Source organism: Grampus griseus, assembly GCF_964374135.1.
Source record: "Grampus griseus genome assembly, chromosome: 20".
Taxonomy (NCBI): domain Eukaryota; kingdom Metazoa; phylum Chordata; class Mammalia; order Artiodactyla; family Delphinidae; genus Grampus; species Grampus griseus.
This window is the reverse complement of record NC_139014.1, coordinates 26,423,708-26,444,537: the sequence shown is the minus strand read 5'-3', so window position 1 is coordinate 26,444,537 and position 20,830 is coordinate 26,423,708. Positions and strand designations below refer to the sequence as shown.

General features: G+C 48.2%; 1 protein-coding gene across 1 annotated transcript in view; it reads right to left on the bottom strand.

Moving 5' to 3' along the window:
- The window catches only part of ACACA (acetyl-CoA carboxylase alpha), a 232,670-nt gene that overhangs the window by 5,420 nt on the left and 206,420 nt on the right, over window positions 1-20,830 (bottom strand). Inside the window, 4 exon segments of the mRNA XM_082678994.1 lie at window positions 5,770-5,940; window positions 6,601-6,755; window positions 18,957-19,069; window positions 20,785-20,830. The exon segment at window positions 20,785-20,830 is cut by the window's right edge and continues 6 nt beyond it. Coding sequence (XP_082535120.1) covers window positions 5,770-5,940; window positions 6,601-6,755; window positions 18,957-19,069; window positions 20,785-20,830 — 485 coding nt within the window.

The window sequence follows — 20,830 nt, the reverse complement described above, 5'->3', positions numbered from 1 at the left end:
CAGCAGAGGCGCCCGAGCCACGGCTGGGACCCCAGGGCCTGCAAAGCACGGAGCTGCGTTCTCAGTGCCCGCCAGAGTCGTCACGCAGGAGGAGACCGGGCGCTGTGCTGTTTCCTAAGGTTCTACTTCGGGCCTTTCAAAATAATGGTTTCTTTTCAGACTCTCACTTCCCCATCTCCACCTTGGCCAGCGAGTTCCCGGTGCTGCTTGTTTATTACATGTCCTGTAACTGACGTCCACGTTTCTAACAACCCTTAAGGAGTCCTTCACAGTTGAAGGATTAAGGAGCCCCAGGATTAAGGATCAGCAACGTGCCTTTTCTAGTTCTTTTGTCCAGTTCTTTTTCTTGCTCCAAATTTGTCCATCTGTTTGTAATCACTGACAAAAAGATCAGCTCTCCTGGTCAGGGTGGTGCGGCCCGGACAGTGCGAAGCTGAGGGGGCCTTCCCACCTCTCCGTGCTGCGCGTCCTGCCCAGCACCTTCGAGGCTGAACGCAAGCATTTTGCACATCAATCTCTACTGACAAGGGTGGCGATGGTGGTGTTTCCCACAGTGTGGCTGTCTTAGCTCCCACGTGCCAGCTCCTGCCCACCCCACACGTGGATGGGTGCGCCTGCACTCCTAAGCACTGCCCCTGAACTCCGACATTTCCATCTCCATCATGGTAATCTGGACTTCTGCACATGCCCTTACTTATGAGGTTTTGGGGTGAGGAAAAAAGAAAACGATGCGTGCTTCTTGGAAAAAAAAAACTAGATTTACCCAAGAATCCCAAAGCCTTTAGTTTAAGAGAATATTTAATACTCTTATTAATCATTTTTAATCCGTTTGCTTTTAATTAAGAAACAGCATGATGCTTTCCTATCAACATATGCCAGGGAGCAGATTAATTGTGGCTTAAGATAACTCGCCTTGATTGGTGTAATGTATTAGCTAACGAGATGCCTGCTTCTAACGATGCTCAGACACTGCACTGGAAAGCCAGCTGCCCTCCAGAGAAAACTCTTCTGCTGTCCCCTCCTGTAGCCAGAATACACTAGGTATTTAAATTAAACATTGAAAAAGTTCCCAGACGGAATTAAAGCAGCACATTCCAAGTTTTTGAAAATATAGGCCCCTTATATGAAAGATTTGCTGTTCACTCAATAACGACTGGGTGATGACCACCAAGTCAAACCCTGGTCAAGTTTTGACCACAGCACAGAGCACACGAAGGCCATGGGGTCGCAATCCTAGCCAACAGCGTTTTTAGCAAGAATCAACAAATGCAGGCGCCGCGGCACCACAGGTTTTTTGCAACAGACCTGGGAGGGTTTCCTCTACTGTGTGAGCGTGCTTCCCCCGTGAGGGTCAGCGAGTCTGCAGTTCCTCGTTCGCCCTCCAGGAACGGAGCTGTAGGAATCATCATTCCGGCTAGAAGGACGAGCAACCCTATGCTGTTTACATTTCCCTCCTTAAATTTATGAGAACGTGGCTGATTATTCCCACCATGGATTTTAACCACGTGTGACATGCTGGGTGCTAACCTCATGACAGGCCTGGGCCCCTATGTCACCTGCCTGCATTCATCCCAGTCAGAACATTATAATACCAATAAAATATCAATAATTAAACGTCACAACAGTGGCCTTACAGTACGTGTTCAGCTGGCACTATATCCCGCTCTGCGTCAGTGGGTCAGTATCCCTGGCACTACTTAGCTCACTAATTGTATGTAGTAATTAGTCTATCTCACAAAATCTAAATGACCTGTTTGGAAAGTTTCCTTTCTAATGTATCGGATTGCTGTTAAGCCCTCCTTACTCAATGGTACAGCAGGGCCTGGGAGTGACCAGGGCACAGGCTGATGGATGTGAGCCGTGATTACCATGCCCTGCAGATAAGTCACCTTGTGAGCTGCCTGGAGATACCTCAGCAAAGTGATGTTTTCTGATGCTTTGGCAGACAGTAGCAAACAGCCATGTGGGCTGGGGTGGCCTGCTGGCCCCATCTCCTGATAGCCACTCCAGCCTCAGCCCCAGGCCCGAGGCATGCTGCCCAGGTTCTGCCTCACCTTTTCGCTCCTTGGCCCTAGATCAGAAGTTTGGTGCATAAGACTTGTCCACGGGAAGCTTGAGGAGAGTGGAAGTCAAACAACCCTATCAATGGTGCTTTTTCCTCTACCTTCCTCACAAGGGCCTCCACTGACGATTCATCTCATTTGGAAATCCAGACTAAGAATGAATGGGCTGGGACTTCCCCGTTGGCGCCGTGGTTAAGAATCCACCTGCCAATGCAGGGGACACAGGTTCGAGCCCTGGTCTGGGAAGATCCCACATGCCGCAGAGAAACTAAGCCCGTGCGCTGCAACTACTGAGCCTGCGCTCGAGCCTCTGAGCCACAACTGCTGAGCCCTCATGCCACAACTACTGAAGCCTGCATGACTAGAGCCCGTGCTCTGCAACGAGAAGCCACTGCAATGAGAAGCATGCACACTGCAACGAAGAGTAGCCCCCGCTCGCTGCAACTAGAGAAAGCCCATGCTCAGCAACGAAGACCCAACGCAGCCAAAAAATAAAAATTTAAAAAAGAGTGAATGGGTAGCTTCCTGGACAGTAAAGGTTCACTGTGGCATCCTAGATCATGGATAAATTAGAGCACGCCAAGTCAGAGAACACCGACTGAGAATCTACTGGGCACATGGCTCCCACCAAGACCATTTCAGCTGCACTGAAACTCTCAGCCCACCTTCTAACGTGCTGCGCTGAGGGAGGAGGAAACTGAGCGCCAGACATGGTGCCCGACACTTACGATGTCCTTTAAAACGCAATAAACCTCGTGAAATAAACATCCCTATTTTTACACATGAGGAAAGGGAGGCTTAAGTATGTCTAAGCCAGTAAATTGTAAAGCTGGGATCCAAAAAGTGTGAGATTCCAAATACCACATTCTTTTCAATTTCCACATTCTTCTCAATTTCTAATTTCTTCTCAATTTGGGCCTGGGGGGAAAATCAGCTTGTCTGAAAAACTGCATACCTTAAACTATGGATCTAAGAATCAGGAGAAGAAACGTGCCCGTGAAACAGATGTGTGCCTTGTTCCTATGACCCAGTTTAAACCTAAGCTCTCGCTGTGTTTTCAGGGAGCTCTGGTGATGCTTCTCTTCTGCCTGCAGTGAAACTGTGAACCATAAACCCTGTCCCCTACAACGGGTCTGTCCCTGTGGACTCAAACAGAATCCCATAACTCATGGTAACAGACTCCTCTAAGGGAAACAAAAGAATTGTACTGCTCAGTTATATAACATCACAGTGTGAATCTCTTTTTTCAGGATTAAGATTAAAAAAAAAAAAAAAACTATGAAGAAAACACACAGCACGGCTAACAGATGCCTATCACTGTCTTTCCCTACCAGTAACCACAGTAAGAACCAGAGGGTCACTTCTTGAGGCAAAGCCAGGGTTTAGACCTTGCGAGAGACAGTGTACGATATCCATCCCTGACTGAAGAATCGAGGAAAGGCGCCAGTTTGGGGTTTGAAAGGCCGTCCCCGAGCACCGCGCAGACTTGGTCCCTCAGAGGCAGCCACGCGGCTTTTGAACACGGCAACACTCTTCTCTCAAGGGCGCTGCAGACTTTATCACCAGCCCCACACGAAACCGGGTCCTGCTGAGCCCGCAGAATCCAGAAGGAGGTTTCAAAGCCACATCGTGGGACCACCTGCCCTTCCTCTCTCCCCTCGACTGTCCTCCTGGACTGAGCGCTCAGGGGGGCGCTCTCTTCTGTAGATGGGGGGCAGGGGAGACGGCCTCATTCTTGGGTACGTTTGGGTCCCAGAGCCTCTGGCCTCCCCTCCTGAGCCATGGGGCCAGGCTGTCTTCTGCACTTGATCTCCAGCCAGGAGTCTGTGCACACAGGTGACTGTTTTCTCCGTCGACAAGATGGCGATGACCTGCTTCTCCAGACACGCTGTCCCCTGGGAGTGGGATGTTAAGGCACAACTGAAGGGCCTGTGCGCTGGCTTCACGCTCAGAGGGGAGCCGTCCTTCCCCGCATCCTTGTGCCCACTGAGGCCGTGCCCGTCCGTTAGTGACTAATGGCGGAGGAAGGTGTGCGGGCCTCTCCTGGCCGCACACGCAGAGTCCGTTTACCTGGCTGGCCGCTCCTAACTGGAGAACAGCCTCTTATTTTACACTTGCGTGACCTTCAATGCCAACTTCCGCTGCAAGCTGCCAGTGGCCACTGACAGAATTGTCTCACTCAATTATGATGCCAAAGACTGACCTTAACCTGAACCACATGTCGCATGAGGCTGCACATCTGAAATATTTATCCAAGGAAGCTTTTCGGTCATAAAGAAACGGGTAGACCTAACACAGAGGTGAATCTTAGAAGCAACCCGACTCACTGACTTTAAAACTTATAGCAAATCTTGGGGTTCCTTCCCGGGAACAGTCAGCAGAGACCTCAAGCAACACTTCCCAGGAGGAGGCGGGTGTGCCCTCCATCCGGCCCTCCAGCAATTCTCTAAGCCGGCAGTCAGCAACTGTTTTCGATCACATAGCCATCAGGAAAAGAGACACGTGTATTTCCAGCACATACTATCCATATTCTGATAAAATGTATATATGATGTATATGATTAAATCCAGATACTAACTATGAATAAAGGTTGATTTCTTTCTTTTTCTTAGTAAAAATAGAAATAAAATCCCACCTTTTCCTTCCCATCCTCCCATGGACTGTCTCATGTAGCCCAGGATTCCAGAAGCAAATGCTGGTGCCTGGCTGTCCTGGCCTCAGCCCCGGGGAGGAGCACTAGGGACACCATCTCAGCGGGCGCTGCTCCGAGGTGTGCGCCTTCCCCGTGAGATCACCCCCAGGAGATGGCGGATCCGTAGTTCCCTGCAGGGTGGACGTTTCCTTCCAGCTCGGATTTGCAATCAGAAGACCTTCAGCTGGAGTCACAGCGTCTGCCGCCTGGATCACCATCCCCTCCCGTTAGGCTCCTGCTCGTGCCCCCTCAGCGCACCCTCCTCGCAGCCCCTGAGCCGTCTCTCTACAGCACGCATCACAGTATGTCCCTCTGCCGCTTCAAATTCTCAGTGGCTTCCCAGGCCTCAGGACAAAGTCCCAGCCCCTCCACGTGGCTCTCCTGGCCCTACACCATCCCGGGCTCTGAGCCATCCTGAAATTCCTGCAGTGCCTCGGGTGCACGGTACTCTTGCTGTCAGGCTTGGAACATGCGGTTCCTTCTGCCTGGAACATTCCTCCTGTCTCTTAATCCAACCTTTTCCTCTGGTTCACTCCTACTATGTTTTCAGGTCTCTGCTGAGACATTACTTCTAGAAGTCTTCCCAGACTCTGCCCTCCCTTCCCACACAGCGGGTCCGGTGGCCCTTCTCTGTGCTCTACGATGCCCTGGACCTGCCATGTTTGACGTTGGCCTCACTGTTGTACGTGACCCCTTGACGAATCTGTCTCCCTGCCTTGGTGGCGAGCTCTGCGAGGACAGGAGCATATGCCTGCCTCCTTCACTGTCTGGTGTACAGGAAGCATTCAGAAAGGTTTGCTGAATGATGGAATGAGCTGCAAAGAACGCCCTACCACCTCCTCTCACAAGCCCTCAGGACATATTACTGTGGGGAGGACACAGGCCGAGGCCCATATCTCCCTTCCACTCCCGAGGCCCGGGGATTCTTAGACAACAAGGCTTCTTGCGGTGCCAGGGGCGGGCGGGCGGCGGGTGAGGAGCAGGATGTGAAGGCTCCTCCAGGGGGCCACCTACCTTCACTGTCCCTTCCACTTCCACAAACCAGCGCCTTAACATGGCCTGGATCTGGCCGTCGGTCAGCTCGGGGTTGGCGTTGTGAATTTTCTTCTTGACCAGGTCCTCCAGCAAGAGACGCCTCAGCCTCCAGTAGAAGAAGGTACGGGATGTCTTCCAATCCAGGATGTCCTACACCCAGACAACAATAAGCTTAGTCGCCCCAGCTCGGTGCCCAGAGGGGACTCCACGGGCACAAACCCTACCCTCCAGCGAGCCCCTCAGAGACTAGAGTGGCCACCAGCCCAGCCCCTGTAGGCGGCTGCCCAGTTCAGAGCGCAGCCCCACGCCCCACCGACCGCAGCACTGCACAGGGAGGGGCCTGGCCATCGCTCGGCCCACACGGAGCTGAGATGTTCGGGGGTGCAGGGCTCAGACTCCCGGGTAACAGAGAGCACGGGGCTGCTTTTGAGCAGGCGGTTCAGACAGCTCGCACGCAGGTCAAGTGTGAACTAGCCGCTGCCGGGACCTTGACACTGGGGTAACCCACTGCCTGAGGACCCCGGGGAAGCTGTCCCCAGTGGAGTGCCTGGGAGTCAGTTTCTCGCCAGCAAAATGGAGCCTGCCTCCTGAGGAGTCCCCGGGAACCTACCTCATAAGCTGTTTGAGGATGGTAGTGGGCACAGAAAAAGGGACAAGTCTCGCCAGAAGAACTGAACACGGTTTGATCTGCACCCGCTGTTTTAATGCAGCCCCGAAAGCTCCCTGCATGGGAGCCCGTGGGCACGAGACACACACGGGCTGGCGGCGGGTCTCTGACAAGTCAGGAGAAGCGGCGACCACCGTACTTACGTTGATAACACCCTTCTCCTGCATCCGGCCCGGTGTGTCGTGCAAGTCAGCAAACTGCACGGCCACCTGGCGGTAAATGGGAAGGAGAAAGTCCTCCCGCTCCTTCAGCTTGCTCTCCAGCTCCTTCCGCTCCGCTGCGCTTAGCTCGGGGGTGCCTGCAAGGAGACACACCGTCAGGCGCAGGCGGACCAGGAGCCTCTGCTCAGAAGCAGCCACAGTCACGGGAAGCTCTGAGGCTCAGCTCTCCAGCGTCTTCGTCGCCTCTCTGCTGACAACCGGACCCTGCCAGATGCCAGACCTGTCCCTGTCCTGCCACGGAGCTCCCGTGCCCTCCCTTCCCTGTGGGGCTGACGACTATGAAAGCAGCCCTGGGGGGGCCCACACCCCGAGCAGGTGCCAGCCTGTGCCCCTCACCACCGCTCTGACTGACAGCGGGCCCCTCATCCCCACGAAGGGCACCGTGCCATGCCCTGCTGACCAGCACTAGAGCGGCCGGGCTGCTCCGGGTGTGGGACACGCCGGGGGGACACGCCCTGTGCCTCCGCACACAGACCAGCAGCTCTTCTTCCCCACGTCCACACCAGTCACCTGTCCGCCTGGACAGGACCTGATGACTCCTCAGGTCGCAAGCTGCTTTACTTCACAGCTTTAATCTCAGGTCTGCATACTCTTAACCTGAAATTAGTAGAATCCGACCCAATCAGAGCCAGAGGCATGTGTCTCATGCCAGCTCGGGGGATTAGCCAGCCTCCTAGTCTCCTACCTGGGCTGCTACTGCCAGAGCCAACCCCTGACCACAGTGACAAAGATATTCTAGCTCTTGGGCTAAACGCAGAGGAGGAGGGAAATAGAGAAAGGCAGTCCACAAACCCCATTTGGATCCCCAAGCTTATGAGCACATGGCGCCCTTACGCAACAGATGAGTTTGGACTCCTTATAACAAGCAGCCTCCCACCCCCACTCAACAGTGTCCCAGGAGAGGCGCTGCTACGTTGTGCTTTTCTTCCTAATTACTCTCAGAATGGAACTTGCAATCAATACCGAGAATTTATCTGCCTGCCCAGTAAGGAGGAGTAAGTCTAACTGAAAGAGCAATAGGTGACAGCCCCTGGGGTTGGGGACAACTTGAAGTGCTTTGTCACCAAAGCTGACAAATAAATACATGACCACAGGTGATGGGATGCAATAGAGAAAGGTCTATTTCAAGCATGTCTGTCTGGAACGGGCCTTGCTTTTTATGCCACTATGAATCACATGCCATAAACAGCCTTGGGCTGCTGAGTGAGCCGTATTATACCCAAACACGTGTATAACTCTAGTACCTAGCTTCAGTCTTATGAGGTTTTTGGATGCCCAAGTCCACCTTTTTTTTTTAAAAAAAAACAAAACCCATCACTACTTTGAACTGTGATGAAGGGTACAAAGGGCTATCTTTCCTTGGGTTCTCACACAGAGGCAACCACTGACCCATCGCGTTGGGCCCCTGACCCCCCAGCAGCCTTCTTTCCAAACCAGGTAAACAGCAGTGGGCACCACACTGTGGGATGAGACGGAGGCCCGTTCATTCTAGGTGGACCTGCCTGGAGGGTTCCGGGGAGGAGAGCTGACCAGCTTCTTCTGAGATGAGATGGTCTTGAGTAGAACACCCTTGACAGGGAAGCAAACATTTTTCCTTCTCCAATAAAAGGAACCAAGACTCCTTGGAGAAATGGTTTATTCCGCGGCTGGGGCAGGAGAAATATAAGATGAGCCTGGAGTGTATTGTCACAAAAAGCGGGGAAGTACTCAAAAACTGACTGGGACATGTTAAAAGGACACAGGAACCAGTGTGAAGGTGTTCTGACGGGCTAAATTTGGGACAATTTGAGCATCAGATAGAATATTTATGGAATTAAATAAGAACCCATAAGTCACCCTGACATAAATAATTAAATGGGGGAGAAGGGAAGGGAAAGCCCTCTCTCTCCCCAGACTAACAATAGAGAAGGAATGATGGAATTAGAAAATCACCATTTTACAGCCATCACAGTCATTGATTCTGCCAAGAATTATCAACACATACTAAAACCAGTGGGTGAGCCTTTGAGGAGGAACAGGATATTTACATAGTTTCAAAGCAGCTCCTTACAAATTACTTACTAATTACAAAGGGGAAGATGGCAACTTTACAGTGGATTAACCCAGTGAACAAAACCTTAGAACAAGTAATCAGAGCTAACCAGCACCGAGAACAGGACAAGCTGACATCACGTGCCTCCTAATACGACATCCTGAGAAGGACATGACATCACTTTTGCAGTATTCCTGCCAAAAATGCATAATCTGAACCTAACCATGGAAAATATAAGACAGATTCAAACTAAGGAACGCTACAAAAAGTGGCCTGGACTCTTCAAAAACTGTCAAGATCATGAAAGACAAAGAAAGGCCAAAGAACTATTCCAGATTAAAAGGGACAAAATACTGGACAACAAATTGCAACATGTGCTCTGAGATTAGATCTCAGATATGGACTAAAAAAAAAAAAAGGCTATAAAGGACATTATTGGGACAACTGGTAAAATTTTAATATGAATTATGGATTAGACAGCAGTATTGTATCAATGTTATAGCTTCTGATTTTTTTTTTTTTTTTTTTTTTGCGGTACGCAGGCCTCTCACTGTTGCGGCCTCTCCCGTTGCGGAGCACAGGCTCCAGACGCGCAGGCCCAGCCGCTCCGCGGCATATGGGATCCTCCCGGACCGGGGCACGAACGCGTATCCTCTGCATTGGCAGGCGGACTCTCAACCACTGCGCCACCAGGGAAGCCCCTAGCTTCTGATTTTAATAAATGTATTTTGCTTATGTAAAAGAAAGTCTGTGTTCTTGGAAACACACACTGAATATTTATGGATAGAGGATCGTGATGTCTACAGATTAGCTCACACAGTTCAAAGAAAACACGTATGTGTGCAGAGAGAGTGAGCGAGGGAGCTTGTGTATGTGAAAATTTTAAAGCAAGTCGAAGAAGTTAACAGTAGGTGAATTGGAGAAAAGGGCATCAGAAGTTCCTTGTACCATTCTTGTAACTTTCCTGTAAAATTATATCAAACGGAAAGTTAAAAAAATAAGTACAACTAAAAAAAAAAATGTATACTGGCTCCCCAGTGCATATAATCAGTAATCAACAGGGCACTGGGCACTGTTCTAAGTGCTTTACATCTATTAACCCATTTAATTCTACAACAACCTTATGAGGTTGGTATTCCTATTCTCCTCCTCTTACAGGTGAGGAAACCGAGGCATTGAGAATTTATGTAACTTACCAAGGTCACAAAGCTAGAAAGGGGCAGAGGCAGGACCCGGATGCAGCAGCTTGGCTCCCACAGCTTTTGAACACTGTGTTGTGTGTGTTTCTGGCTTATGTGTACAAGCGCTTTGGTACTAGTATCCCTTTAACTTCAGAAAAGGCTAAATGAGGATGGCAGACTCCTGCCTGATAAAGGTGAGGTTCCACCTCAGTCCCACCCCACGACTAGACCGAGACGGCATCTCCAATAATTCCCATTCTGTATGCACGTCTCTAGGGTAGTGCCTCCTGTTACAGGCATACCTAGAGAATACTTTATTGCTAAAAAATGCCAAAACAAGTATAAAAACATCAAAACATAACATCAAAGATCACTGATCACAGATCACCATAAGAAATATAATAATAATGAAAAAGTTTGAAAGCACAGTAAAGCGAGTTATACCTGTACTGTATTTGTTATGGGGAAATCAAACAACGCTATCAAGCAGGACTGCACACTATAGAGAAATCGTTTGTGAAAGGAAGAGTCAATCGATGCAGCAAACCTCACTGGTGTCTTATTTTAAGAAATTGCCATGTCCGTCCCCCCCACCCTTCAGAGACCACCGCCCTGATCAGTCAGCAGCCACTAACGTCGAGGCAGGACCCTCCACCAGCAAAAAGATTATGATTCACGGAAGGCTCAGATAATGGTGAGCATTTTTTAGCGCTAAAGTATTTTAAATTAGAGTATGTACATTGTTTTTCAGATATAATGCTCTTGCACACTTATAGTGTAAACATAACTTTTCTATGCACTGGGAAACCAAAAAGTCATGTGACTCGCTTTATTGCGACATTCACTTTATTGTGGTGGTCTGGAAGTGAACTCGCGGTATCTCTGAGGCATTGAGAGATCGTCAGGTAAAATCGCAGCCCTGCTGGGGGGCGGGGGATGGCAGGACCGTGAACGTGGCTGAACAGGGACTTCCAGACCCTCACAACGTTCTCCCTCAGGGTCGACAACATACATACATAGATGCGCTCCGTATACAACACACACCATTTATCGAGCATTTCCTACGCGCCAGGCACTGCACTCCATGATTTTAGGATCACACAGCTCGTAAGTCACCACGCGCAGTTCGGACCCAGGTCTGGTCAGCTGCCAACACTGCTGCCAAGTGGAACACCCCAGAGTTACTGAACGCTTTCCAAGTTGCTTCAGATACATCATCTCTAATCTTTATAATAACCCAACCTTACAGACAGGGTCTCTGCTTCACAAATGAGAAAACCAAGGCTCTGAAACGTAAAAGTAACTTGCCCAATGACACCCAGCTCTTAAGTAGAAAAGTCAGGATTTGCCCTGGGTCTGGCTGTCTCTGAAGCCTGTGTTCTTCTACATTAAATGGTACGGAAAGTGGCCAAGCAGGAGACCTGGCAGTGGCCACAGAAGGGCAATTAGCTGGAGAGTTTGGTTCACTGTGTTAGGAGGAGTTAAGAGCACAGCTCAGCACTGGGTGCAGAGCAGGGGGACTTCTGCGCTTAGGAACAGAGCACTGGGGGAATAAGACCGTGGCTTTACCCAGTTGGAGGGACAGAGGAGGCTAATTCCCCTAACAAAATTCTCATCCACCCAATCAAGCTATCCTAGAGCTCTGAAAGAATACCAAAATAAACACCTACAACACTCTGGCCCTCCTGAGTGAGACTAGGAAGATCCCAGAACATTCCCCCAAAGCCTGTGTTGTCTGATTCCTTCAGTGATGCCTCTGATTGCAGTTCAAGACCTACCTCAAAAAAGCATCAAAGCAAGGAAAAGACAGAAGTAGAGAATGTATGTAATTTTAAATGCCCATGAGAAAGAGAAAGATTTGTGTGCTTTGTTTTAAGGGGAAAAAAAGGTTTTCTACATTTTATTTTCTAAAAATCAGAGGCTGCTCTTAAGCTAGTTTTACACCCTTCTGTAGCACAGCGAGGGCCCCTCTCCTTGTACGGCAAAGCAGCCAGCCCCAGTAATGATTTAGGGGAGATTAACACATATGTCAATGTCTATTTTCTGCTTAATTTAAAAGCAGCGTCTATAAAGATTTTTGACTTCTGAACCCTGCTCTCCTGAAAGAAAGAAGGTAAGAATGAGGAGGGGGATAAAGAGTGATTATCCCATCATTGATCATTTGTCAGGAGCATTTCTTATTCACTGGACTATTGTAAAAAGCTAAGCTCTCGATCAATCCTATAAGCTCCCTGTACAATTAAATATCTTGGAATGGTTTTCTTTCTTTTCTAGCCAGATTGCAGGGCCTCAGGGTTTTTAGGAAAGCAAGCCAGTGTGTGTGCATGTGTGAGTGTGTTTAAGAATATGCTACAGGGAGGAAAGTCATTCTTTCTAGAATCCTACTTTAGGAAAAGGCTGAAATGGGAAAAGGGAAAAGGGAGGTCGGTCACTCCCATGCCTTCCTTCCCAAAATAAACAGTCCCCATGAAATCCTAAAAATCCAGCCTTACAATTAAGAATGTTTAAAGACTTAGACGCAAGAAGAGGTATTACTAGTGATCAAATGAAAACTAACATTATTGAGATGTTACCATACACTCGTACTGCTTAAGTACTTTTCATCTCATTTCATCTTCACGACAACCCTAAAAGATTGCTGTGATCTTATCGTTGGGGAAACTGAGGCACGCAAAAGAAGTGAAGTAACTTGTCCAAGGCCACAAAGCCAGGAAATGATGGAGCTGGGATTTGGGCTTAGGCAGTCTGGCTTCAGAGTCCATGCTTTTTAAATGAAACAAGTTAAACTGACCTGCACGTGTCCACAGGACAGCAGCCTGTCAGGTGTTCCAGGGGCCAGGACATAATGAAAAGCCACATCTCTCCTCCATGGGGTCAAAGCTGAAGAGAAGCTTCTGAGGAGCCCGCTGATTTCTGCGGCAGGAGGTGCTTTGACCCAGCCTTGACCCTGGGGGAGGGCGGGAGGTGGCCAGCCTTACCGTATGGATGAGCAGACCATGGAGTATGATCTGGGGGGAGGGTGAGACCTTCAAAGCTGAGAATAAAAATCAGAGTGGTAGGCTAAAAATTCTCTGCGCAGCCAAAGGCACGAGGTGACCTTGCAGAAATCTCTTTCCTTTTCTGAGCTGTTTCTCATTTATGTAACAACCATCCTAATCTGGCAAACAGGAAAAAGGATGTGATATTAAAGTGTGTGTTCTTTTAATTCTTAACTTTTTTTTTTAGTTCTATCAAGAAGCCTATGTAAATTTAAACCCAATTTTAACTTTCATGTGCCCTTCCTCCTCCTCTGAAGAAGGCAATTTGCTGTGATTGGTTAAATACTTATGATGCTAAAGAAAAGAACTAGATCACCCTCCCCACCAAGCTCCTGAATATCTCAGACATGAGAACACATACCCATTCCTCAACCTTAAGATTGAAAAATCAGCATAAAAAAGACTGGAATCTTATTAAGATTCAGAAGTACAAACATAAGTAGCTGTTTAAAAGATCTATGTAAACACATTTTCTATGTTGAAAGAAATTTCTCTAAAATACAGTAAGATAGGGTGGGAAAAAAAAAAACCTGCAAAACTATTTCCGTATCCATAACAGGTGTGCCTTTCTTTACACAAAAGCATTCTTGAAAAACTGCAGAAATCAGATCCTGTTTTAAATGCCTTAAGGGAGCTATTTAGAAGGAACCCTGCAGTGAATCCTTTGGTAAAGCAAATAATCCTTTTGTAATGGGAATAATTTCTCCCAGTGTATCTAGTTTTTTTTTAAATCCCATTTTCATATATCTGCTTTTCTTCAAAGGGGGCCATACTATCTAAATACAACTGTATATGCATATTGATTTTAACAGCAATCCTCTCAAGGGGTGTTTAACCCTGAGGTTCCTTGCGATGGCGTTAGTGTTCTACTGTTCATATTTTGAAAAATCATTATAGTAAAGCCAGAGATTTCCAAATGGGGATTAAAAAAATATATTAAATACATTACTCCCCCTGCAGCCTTGTCCCCTGTGCCCCCATGCAAACACCCCACACAAAAGAGTCAGGAAACAGCACAGAATTCTCTGAATTCTAGTAGCAATTAAGCCTGGCAGTCTGTACTATTTTCTTTCTCTAAGTTGCTCTTCCTCAGTCTGGCAGGCGGGGGGACAAGGATCTGGGTCATCTGGGACCAAGTAGGGAAGAGGGTCCCTCTGACAAGTTCTCATGACAGCCTCAGGCGGGCAGAAGCTTAGGTTTTACAGTCTAACAGAATGCCTGCCAGGTCCCTCCAGCCTGAGGGAATTGTGACTCACTCCTTCCTGGGAAGAGGCAAGCCCAGATGCTTCTATAAATACAATCAGATCACACCAAAAGGACGACCCCCTTCTCCTTCCCAGAAAATGTTGTCACTACTGCACTAAATTGCATCAAGCCAAAGAGCTTCTGAATCGGTGTGACAGGTGGGTTTTAAGCTGCTGCTAACTTAAGGGAGGATCCCATCATCTCTACCTTCATGATAGAAAGTCTTACGTTGTTCCTCAGCAGCCTAGCTACTAAGGAGCCCAGTGTTTGGGGACCTCGGTGCCAGGGAGGACACTCTGTGTACAACAGGGCAGAGGGCCAGAGGCCACTCCCCAGGCTGAGTATTAGGACTTCTTTCTTTCCCATGATGAACTTTCCAGGTAAGGACGCTGCTTTGTGCCTCAAATAAGCAACCTGAGCTCTTTTCAGCTTACAGCATCTTGAAGAGGGCACAAGAGATAGAAAAGCACACACAGCGCAGAAACTTCGATCACCTCTGCCAGAAAAGCAGCTTAACCCTTGAGTCCCCTTAACTCAAGGAAGTATCCATTTCCTGTCATCCCACCGGCTAAAGAGAAGGCTTGGGAGTGAGGCATTCCTGAGGATTTTCAGACACATGTATCCTCACTTGCAGCCACAATACTCCATCTACCTACGCCCAGGGTGCCTCAGGCCGGGAGGCGTGTGGGGTGTGGGCGAGGGCCTTACGGCCAAGCAGGGGCCAGCAGTGGTGCTCGCTGCTGCCGGTGTCAGACCGCCACTCCCAGAACGCGCTCCGTCCACGTGGGCATGGCCAGTGCGCTGCATGGCAGGCTGCCCGGCTGTCTGGGAACAGGGCCACGACCAAGACGTGTGTCTGGAGCAGAATAAAGTTCCACCAAGCGGCTCCTTGGCCCAGGTGCTCTTTGTACTGAGGAGAGGGACGGCGGGGAGCTTACAGTGGCTTCACGCTTGGGCCAGAGGGTTCTCTCTCTACCTAAATTGATTTGTCACTTCCCTCGGAACACAAGAGGAGGATGCGGATCCAGAAGAGGATCTCACATCACAGCAGTATGAGGCCAGGCTGGGAAGGCTGTCCTGCTCTAAGGCCGCTCTCCCTGTCCTGGAGGTAAAAGGATATCAGAGAGAGACAGGGAAGCCTTGGAGGCCTGCACTCTGTTTCCAAAGAAGGAATTTAATTTCCTTAAGGCAACCAGAATGGTAGGACATTTTCCTCTCTGCACTGACTCTCCCAAGCCCGGGTTCTGAGAACCCAGGGTCAGAACTGGTCCAGCAATGCAAGACTCTGGTATTTGGTCTGATATCACATTCCTTGCTGGGGTAATTCTTCCCTTTACCTTTATGAGGGACCAATCTATGTACTATTTTCATACTCTCTGTTATAATCGCAGAACTGTAAACTAGTAATTCACCACCTCTACCCAAACTAACTATATAAAATGACAAAAGGCCATTTAAAAAAAATAAGAATCCTGAAAGAGATGACGTTAGCTGTTCAGAAGTTAAATATCATTCATTATCCTTAGAGAGTATTTTGAGCACAGTCGATCACCATGCACTGGTTTGTCTAAGTGACCTGATGGCATGCTCCCCCATGCAGAGGCCCATTTGGGAAGAGACTGGGAACACAGGACAACATCTACTCCTCAGACGTCCTCCTATGTCAGATTCCTCTCCGTGGAGTTGGCTTCAGATCACAAAGGGAAAGCACTCTTGTTTAAAGAACTTGTTTAGTGACTTCCCTGGTGGTGCAGTGGTTCAGAATCCGCCTGCCAATGCAGGGGACACGGGTTCGAGCCCTGGCCCGGGAAGATCCCACAGGCCGCGGAGCAACTAAGCCCGTGTGCCACAACTACTGAGCCTGAGTTCTAGAGCCTGCAAGCCACAACTACTGAAGCCCACGCGCCTAGAGCCCGTGCTCCGCAACAAGAGAAGCCACCGCAACGAGAAGCCCACACACCACAAGGAACAGTAGCCCTCACTCACCGCAACTAGAGAAAGCCCGTGCACAGCAACGAAGACCCAACGCAGCCAAAAATAAATAAATAAATTTATAAATAAATAAATTTATAAAAAAAAAAGAGCTCCTGTTTACTTTTGATCAGGCTTAGTATTCAGCTGAGGTAAGTATCTGAGGAAATCCTGAGAAAAGTAGCACACAGGGAACCAGGATTCCCTTCTGGGCACTAGCGTACATTTACTTTGTACCTTGGATGACTTATTTAACTCTTCCTTCTGCCTCGATCTCCCAATCTGGAAACTGAGGTCATTTTTACCCACTTTGTGAAAAAGCATTTCGGCAAATCTGCTTCTAGGCACTGAGAAAGGAGCCAAAAGCCAGTGTGAACCCAAAAGGAGCCAGGTTCACAAATGTTTCTTCTGTTACATCCCCACTGATCTCTTCTGTCACGAACACACCTGGACGTCTATGGTCTCCCTGACTGACTGAGAATACCTGAGACAAGACTGCTGCTTCTTCTTAGGATGGAAAGGAAACGATGCCCATCACCGTGTTTGAACAACGCTTCGCAGATTCAAAGACAGCGCACATTCATCTGATCCCCACGCTGGCTAGGTGGGAGCATCACCCCCACTCTCTAGGTGAAGAAGCTGATGTTTGGAGAAGTTAAACAACCTACCTGCAAGCAACATACCCAAGACCCGTACGTAGTTATTTTTACTCCAGCTCCACTGCTCATGCCCCAGGCTGCCCTGGGCCCGTGCCTGCTTCACATTTAGCCGGCCAAGGATTCTTCCTCTAGTGCCATTTTGGTCAAGGTTAAATAAATCTGGTTTTCTTCAATGTGGATAGGAAATTGCTAATAAGATGATTTGTAACAAATGATTAAACGGCCATCCCTTGGGAATCTCCTCCTTCTCCCCTTTCCGTGTTTCAAAAGTTAAAAGATGCTGGGTGAATGTGGGAGCGATATCACTTTCCTTCAAGAGAAACAAGCTTCAGGCCCACACCCCTCACCATCCAGTCATTCTACAAACAGATGTTAGAGAGGATCCCTCTTCCTACCAGCCAGTTACTCTGAAGGGATGATGACAGCCACTGGGGGGTTAAAAAGAGGCAGTGAACCCCCAGGTAATGAGCAGGAATTCAGCAGGCAGTGTAAGATAAATGGAGCTCTCTCTCTGCTGGAGTCAGCATGAACTGCGGCCCTGCGGCTTGTTTGTGGCAAATGGAGTGCGCGAAATATCAAAGGGCAGTGATCCAGAAGGAGACCGACTTTGACAAATTTTAAATTGGCCAGAAAGAAAATCAGGAAAAAAGAAAAAAAGAAAGAAGAAGAGGAAAAAAAGAAAATTATGCAATTCGCTGTGTTCTGAAATTGTGGCGTTGCTGCCTTCGTGCAGAATTAGTGGTAAAAACGGCGATGGCAGCGATCGCTGGATGCTGGGAGCGATTATGAGGCATCTAAGTGAGATGCTTATCGGTGGCTGAAGCTTTTAGAGCTCTCTCTGTGTACAGTTGTGAGTAACTTGCTCTTGAGCTGCAGTTACTTTAATTAAAGTGTATGGGGTTGGTCAGAAGTAATTATCCTGTTTGGAGAAGAAAGAGGAAGAAAAACCACCTCAACAATTCTGGGTGGCAATAGATTTTAGAAACAACTTTGCCAATTTCTTGTTGTATGTGTGCATTTCCTATAAAAGGATCAGGCTGCGGTGGGTTAGAGTTATTGGTGGTTGTTTCCTAACGGCAAACAATGGGACACAAACAGGGTTTATGGTAACCCGAGTCGCTGTGTATGGCAAGCAACACTGCGCACGGCTCAGGCCTCTGATGCCAGGACGTGCGGTCTCTAGGGTGAGTGAGGGCAGGCAAACTCTCAGAAGTTTCTGTGTCTCTGGATGGTGAGGATGTAAAGAGTTCACAAATGGTACTTTATTAATTAACTTACTATTTGGAACATAAATGAGCTAGCATCTCTTTTTTATGTCTTCCATTCACTGAGTTTCACTACCTTTTAAAGACAATCTCCCTGTTGTCTTTAAAAAACAAAAACGAACCAAACCAACGAACAAAAGACCCTTAAGCCATTATCTTTACTAACAGAGCAAAGGGCTCAATGGGAGACCTGGGCAGAAAATCAGTGTTTTAAGAGACTCTGAAACTCATTCAGACTCTGGACTTGACACAGGGCCCCCATGGTTTAGTCCAATGTTCAAATTGCAAGCGCCTTCCAAAAGCTCCAGAAACAAATGAGCGACACAGTAACGGCTGGAAGCATGGAGTGCAAACGCTCCCAGGGATTCTGCGGCTCGGCCTCTATTTTAAGTGCACAGTGTACAATTGTTACTTCCATTTCTCCAGCTCAGGATGGCCCCAGGATGCCGCCTGGGTAGGTCTCCGGCTTTTCCATCCTGTGACACTGACTCTTCAGAAACAAGGCAGGCTCGTCCAGAGAGACAAGCAGAAACAGGATACTTAAGCCTAGCATGTTCTCTGCCTGATCAGCCTGCCCCCAACAGCAACTTCCAGCTAATCATTCTTTACAAGGACATCCACAAGCCTAGAAAGATGGATTGTTTGAACTATAAGGAAATATCAGAAGAAAAAAATCGGGTGACTTTTGCTTTTTTAAGGGCCCACTTTCCCTCCTATTACACACCCTATTTCATTCTACCAGGGTTCTTACCATAGAGAGGACAGTAAATAAAGATGATCATGAATTTGATCAAATGCTTCAGTGCCTCCTCCCCTGGCCTGTGAATGCACTCATTACAAATCAGCTGAACGGCTCATTGATTTGCCAGGAGGACAAGCAGACATACCCAATCGCTCAGCCAAGTGGATGTAGACGGGGTCCACCCGACGCATGGTTTTCACCAGATCCTTTCTGCGGAATTTGATTTCTACTGTCCCTTCTGGCTCCAGAACTGATCCCCTGGATCACAGAGAAAGGAAAGGAAACAAAACAAAACAGAAATAGAGGCACTTTAAAGGAAGGAGACAACAGAATGAGGCCAGTTACAATCTGTGGACCAGGAAATAGCTTCATTATGGTTTTACCCACCCACAGTTCACAGAGGGAACCCCAGGGAGAGAAGCAGGCACCAGAGAAGCGTCTAAGTGGGGTATGAGAAAGGCCTGGCGAAAAGCAATTAAAATAATTCTTACTACGACATCGGTCTACTTCCATCTCAAAGGGAGAAGAATACAGATTCCACCACCTACAGCTGATAAGGGTAACAGGAATCATGTTTTTCAGAAAAAAAAAAAAGTTGATGTAGCCGCAGTGGCAGAGGAACAGTCTCCATCACTCAGGCCACGCAATGAGGGAGTGGCGGGGTGCTGACTGGTCCTACACACGGACGGCACCCTGCTGCTATGGAAATGACATAGGTTTCAGGGTCACTTCTAGTGCATACTAATGATGTTCTATTACCAGGAACTTTACCCTACACACCTTTTTTTTTTTAAAGACTTTCTACATAAAAAAAGACAAAATTACAGCTAATGCTTACTCTGTGCATGGCACTGTTCTAAGGTCAATGTAAAAATCTTTATGACAATGCCATGCCCAGTCTATATCCACTATGAAGTAAGGTACTATGATCCCCATTTCACAGAGGAGGAAACTAAGGTACGGGATGTTAGGAGACTTGTCCAAGGCTAACAAGTGACAGAGCTGGATTTAAAACCACACAGTCTTGTTCTAAAGTCTGCAGAGGACTTGTCTCCCATCTGATATCAGATCAGGAGTTAAGTTAGCACTTAAAAGTAAGCCCCTAAGTATAGAACGCTAGCCTAGTGATTTGACAATAAAACCACTGGACTCTCTCAAGCAGTTTTTGAAATAAGAGGCTGAAATTTTGGGGAAAAGAGAGACATAGGTGCTCTAATAAAATGATTGGATGTAGGAACTGGCATGGAAAATGTCAAGGAGATATGATGTGAGATTTACAAAAGGGTTGAAAGCAGATTATGAAAGGAAGCTGGACTTAAGTGTTGCAGGTGCCAATGCCTAACAGAAGCTTGGGATTTTCTCTTGCAGTTCTCTTTGTGCTGCAAACACTGTGTTCTCCAGGCCTCCCCGAATGCCAGAGTGAGGCACTGCGCTGTGTGGGAGAAGCTCTGGTTGGAACCACAGAATGCAGGTGCCGTGGTGCACCTCGATGGCCACCCAGGTCGTTCCACAGACAAGGAGAAGCAACCCAGGGAGAGGGAGGACCGCTCCAAGTTCCTCACTAGTCAGCGGCAGGGCCTGGGGAAGCCCCCAGAACTCCAGACTAACAACTCGGTCCTTCCTCTCCACCTCGCTTTAAGCTCCCTCTGCCACATACCTAAGAAAGAGATGATGAATAGGTATATCTGAACAACATACAGGAGAGGGTCTCTCAGAGTCTGGGGGTGCCTGGATAGAGGACCTCATGGTAAAAGAATCTGGGGTGGGGATCACACCAGGAAAGCCTCACTCCAGCCTGGCTCCCTTCTCATGCTGGCGGATGCTTTCTAGAAAGCCTATTTTTCTGACCTTGGAGCCCTCTGCGGATACACAGATTCAAATAAAGGTCCCTTGGTTATAATGCTCTCCAGGAGGAAACCAACAGCTAGAGGATCCCCCAGAGGCAGTGAGTGGAAACGAGGAAGGAGCACTACCTGCTTTCTCGGTCAGCATACATCTCCATGTGCCGCGGGTTGATGG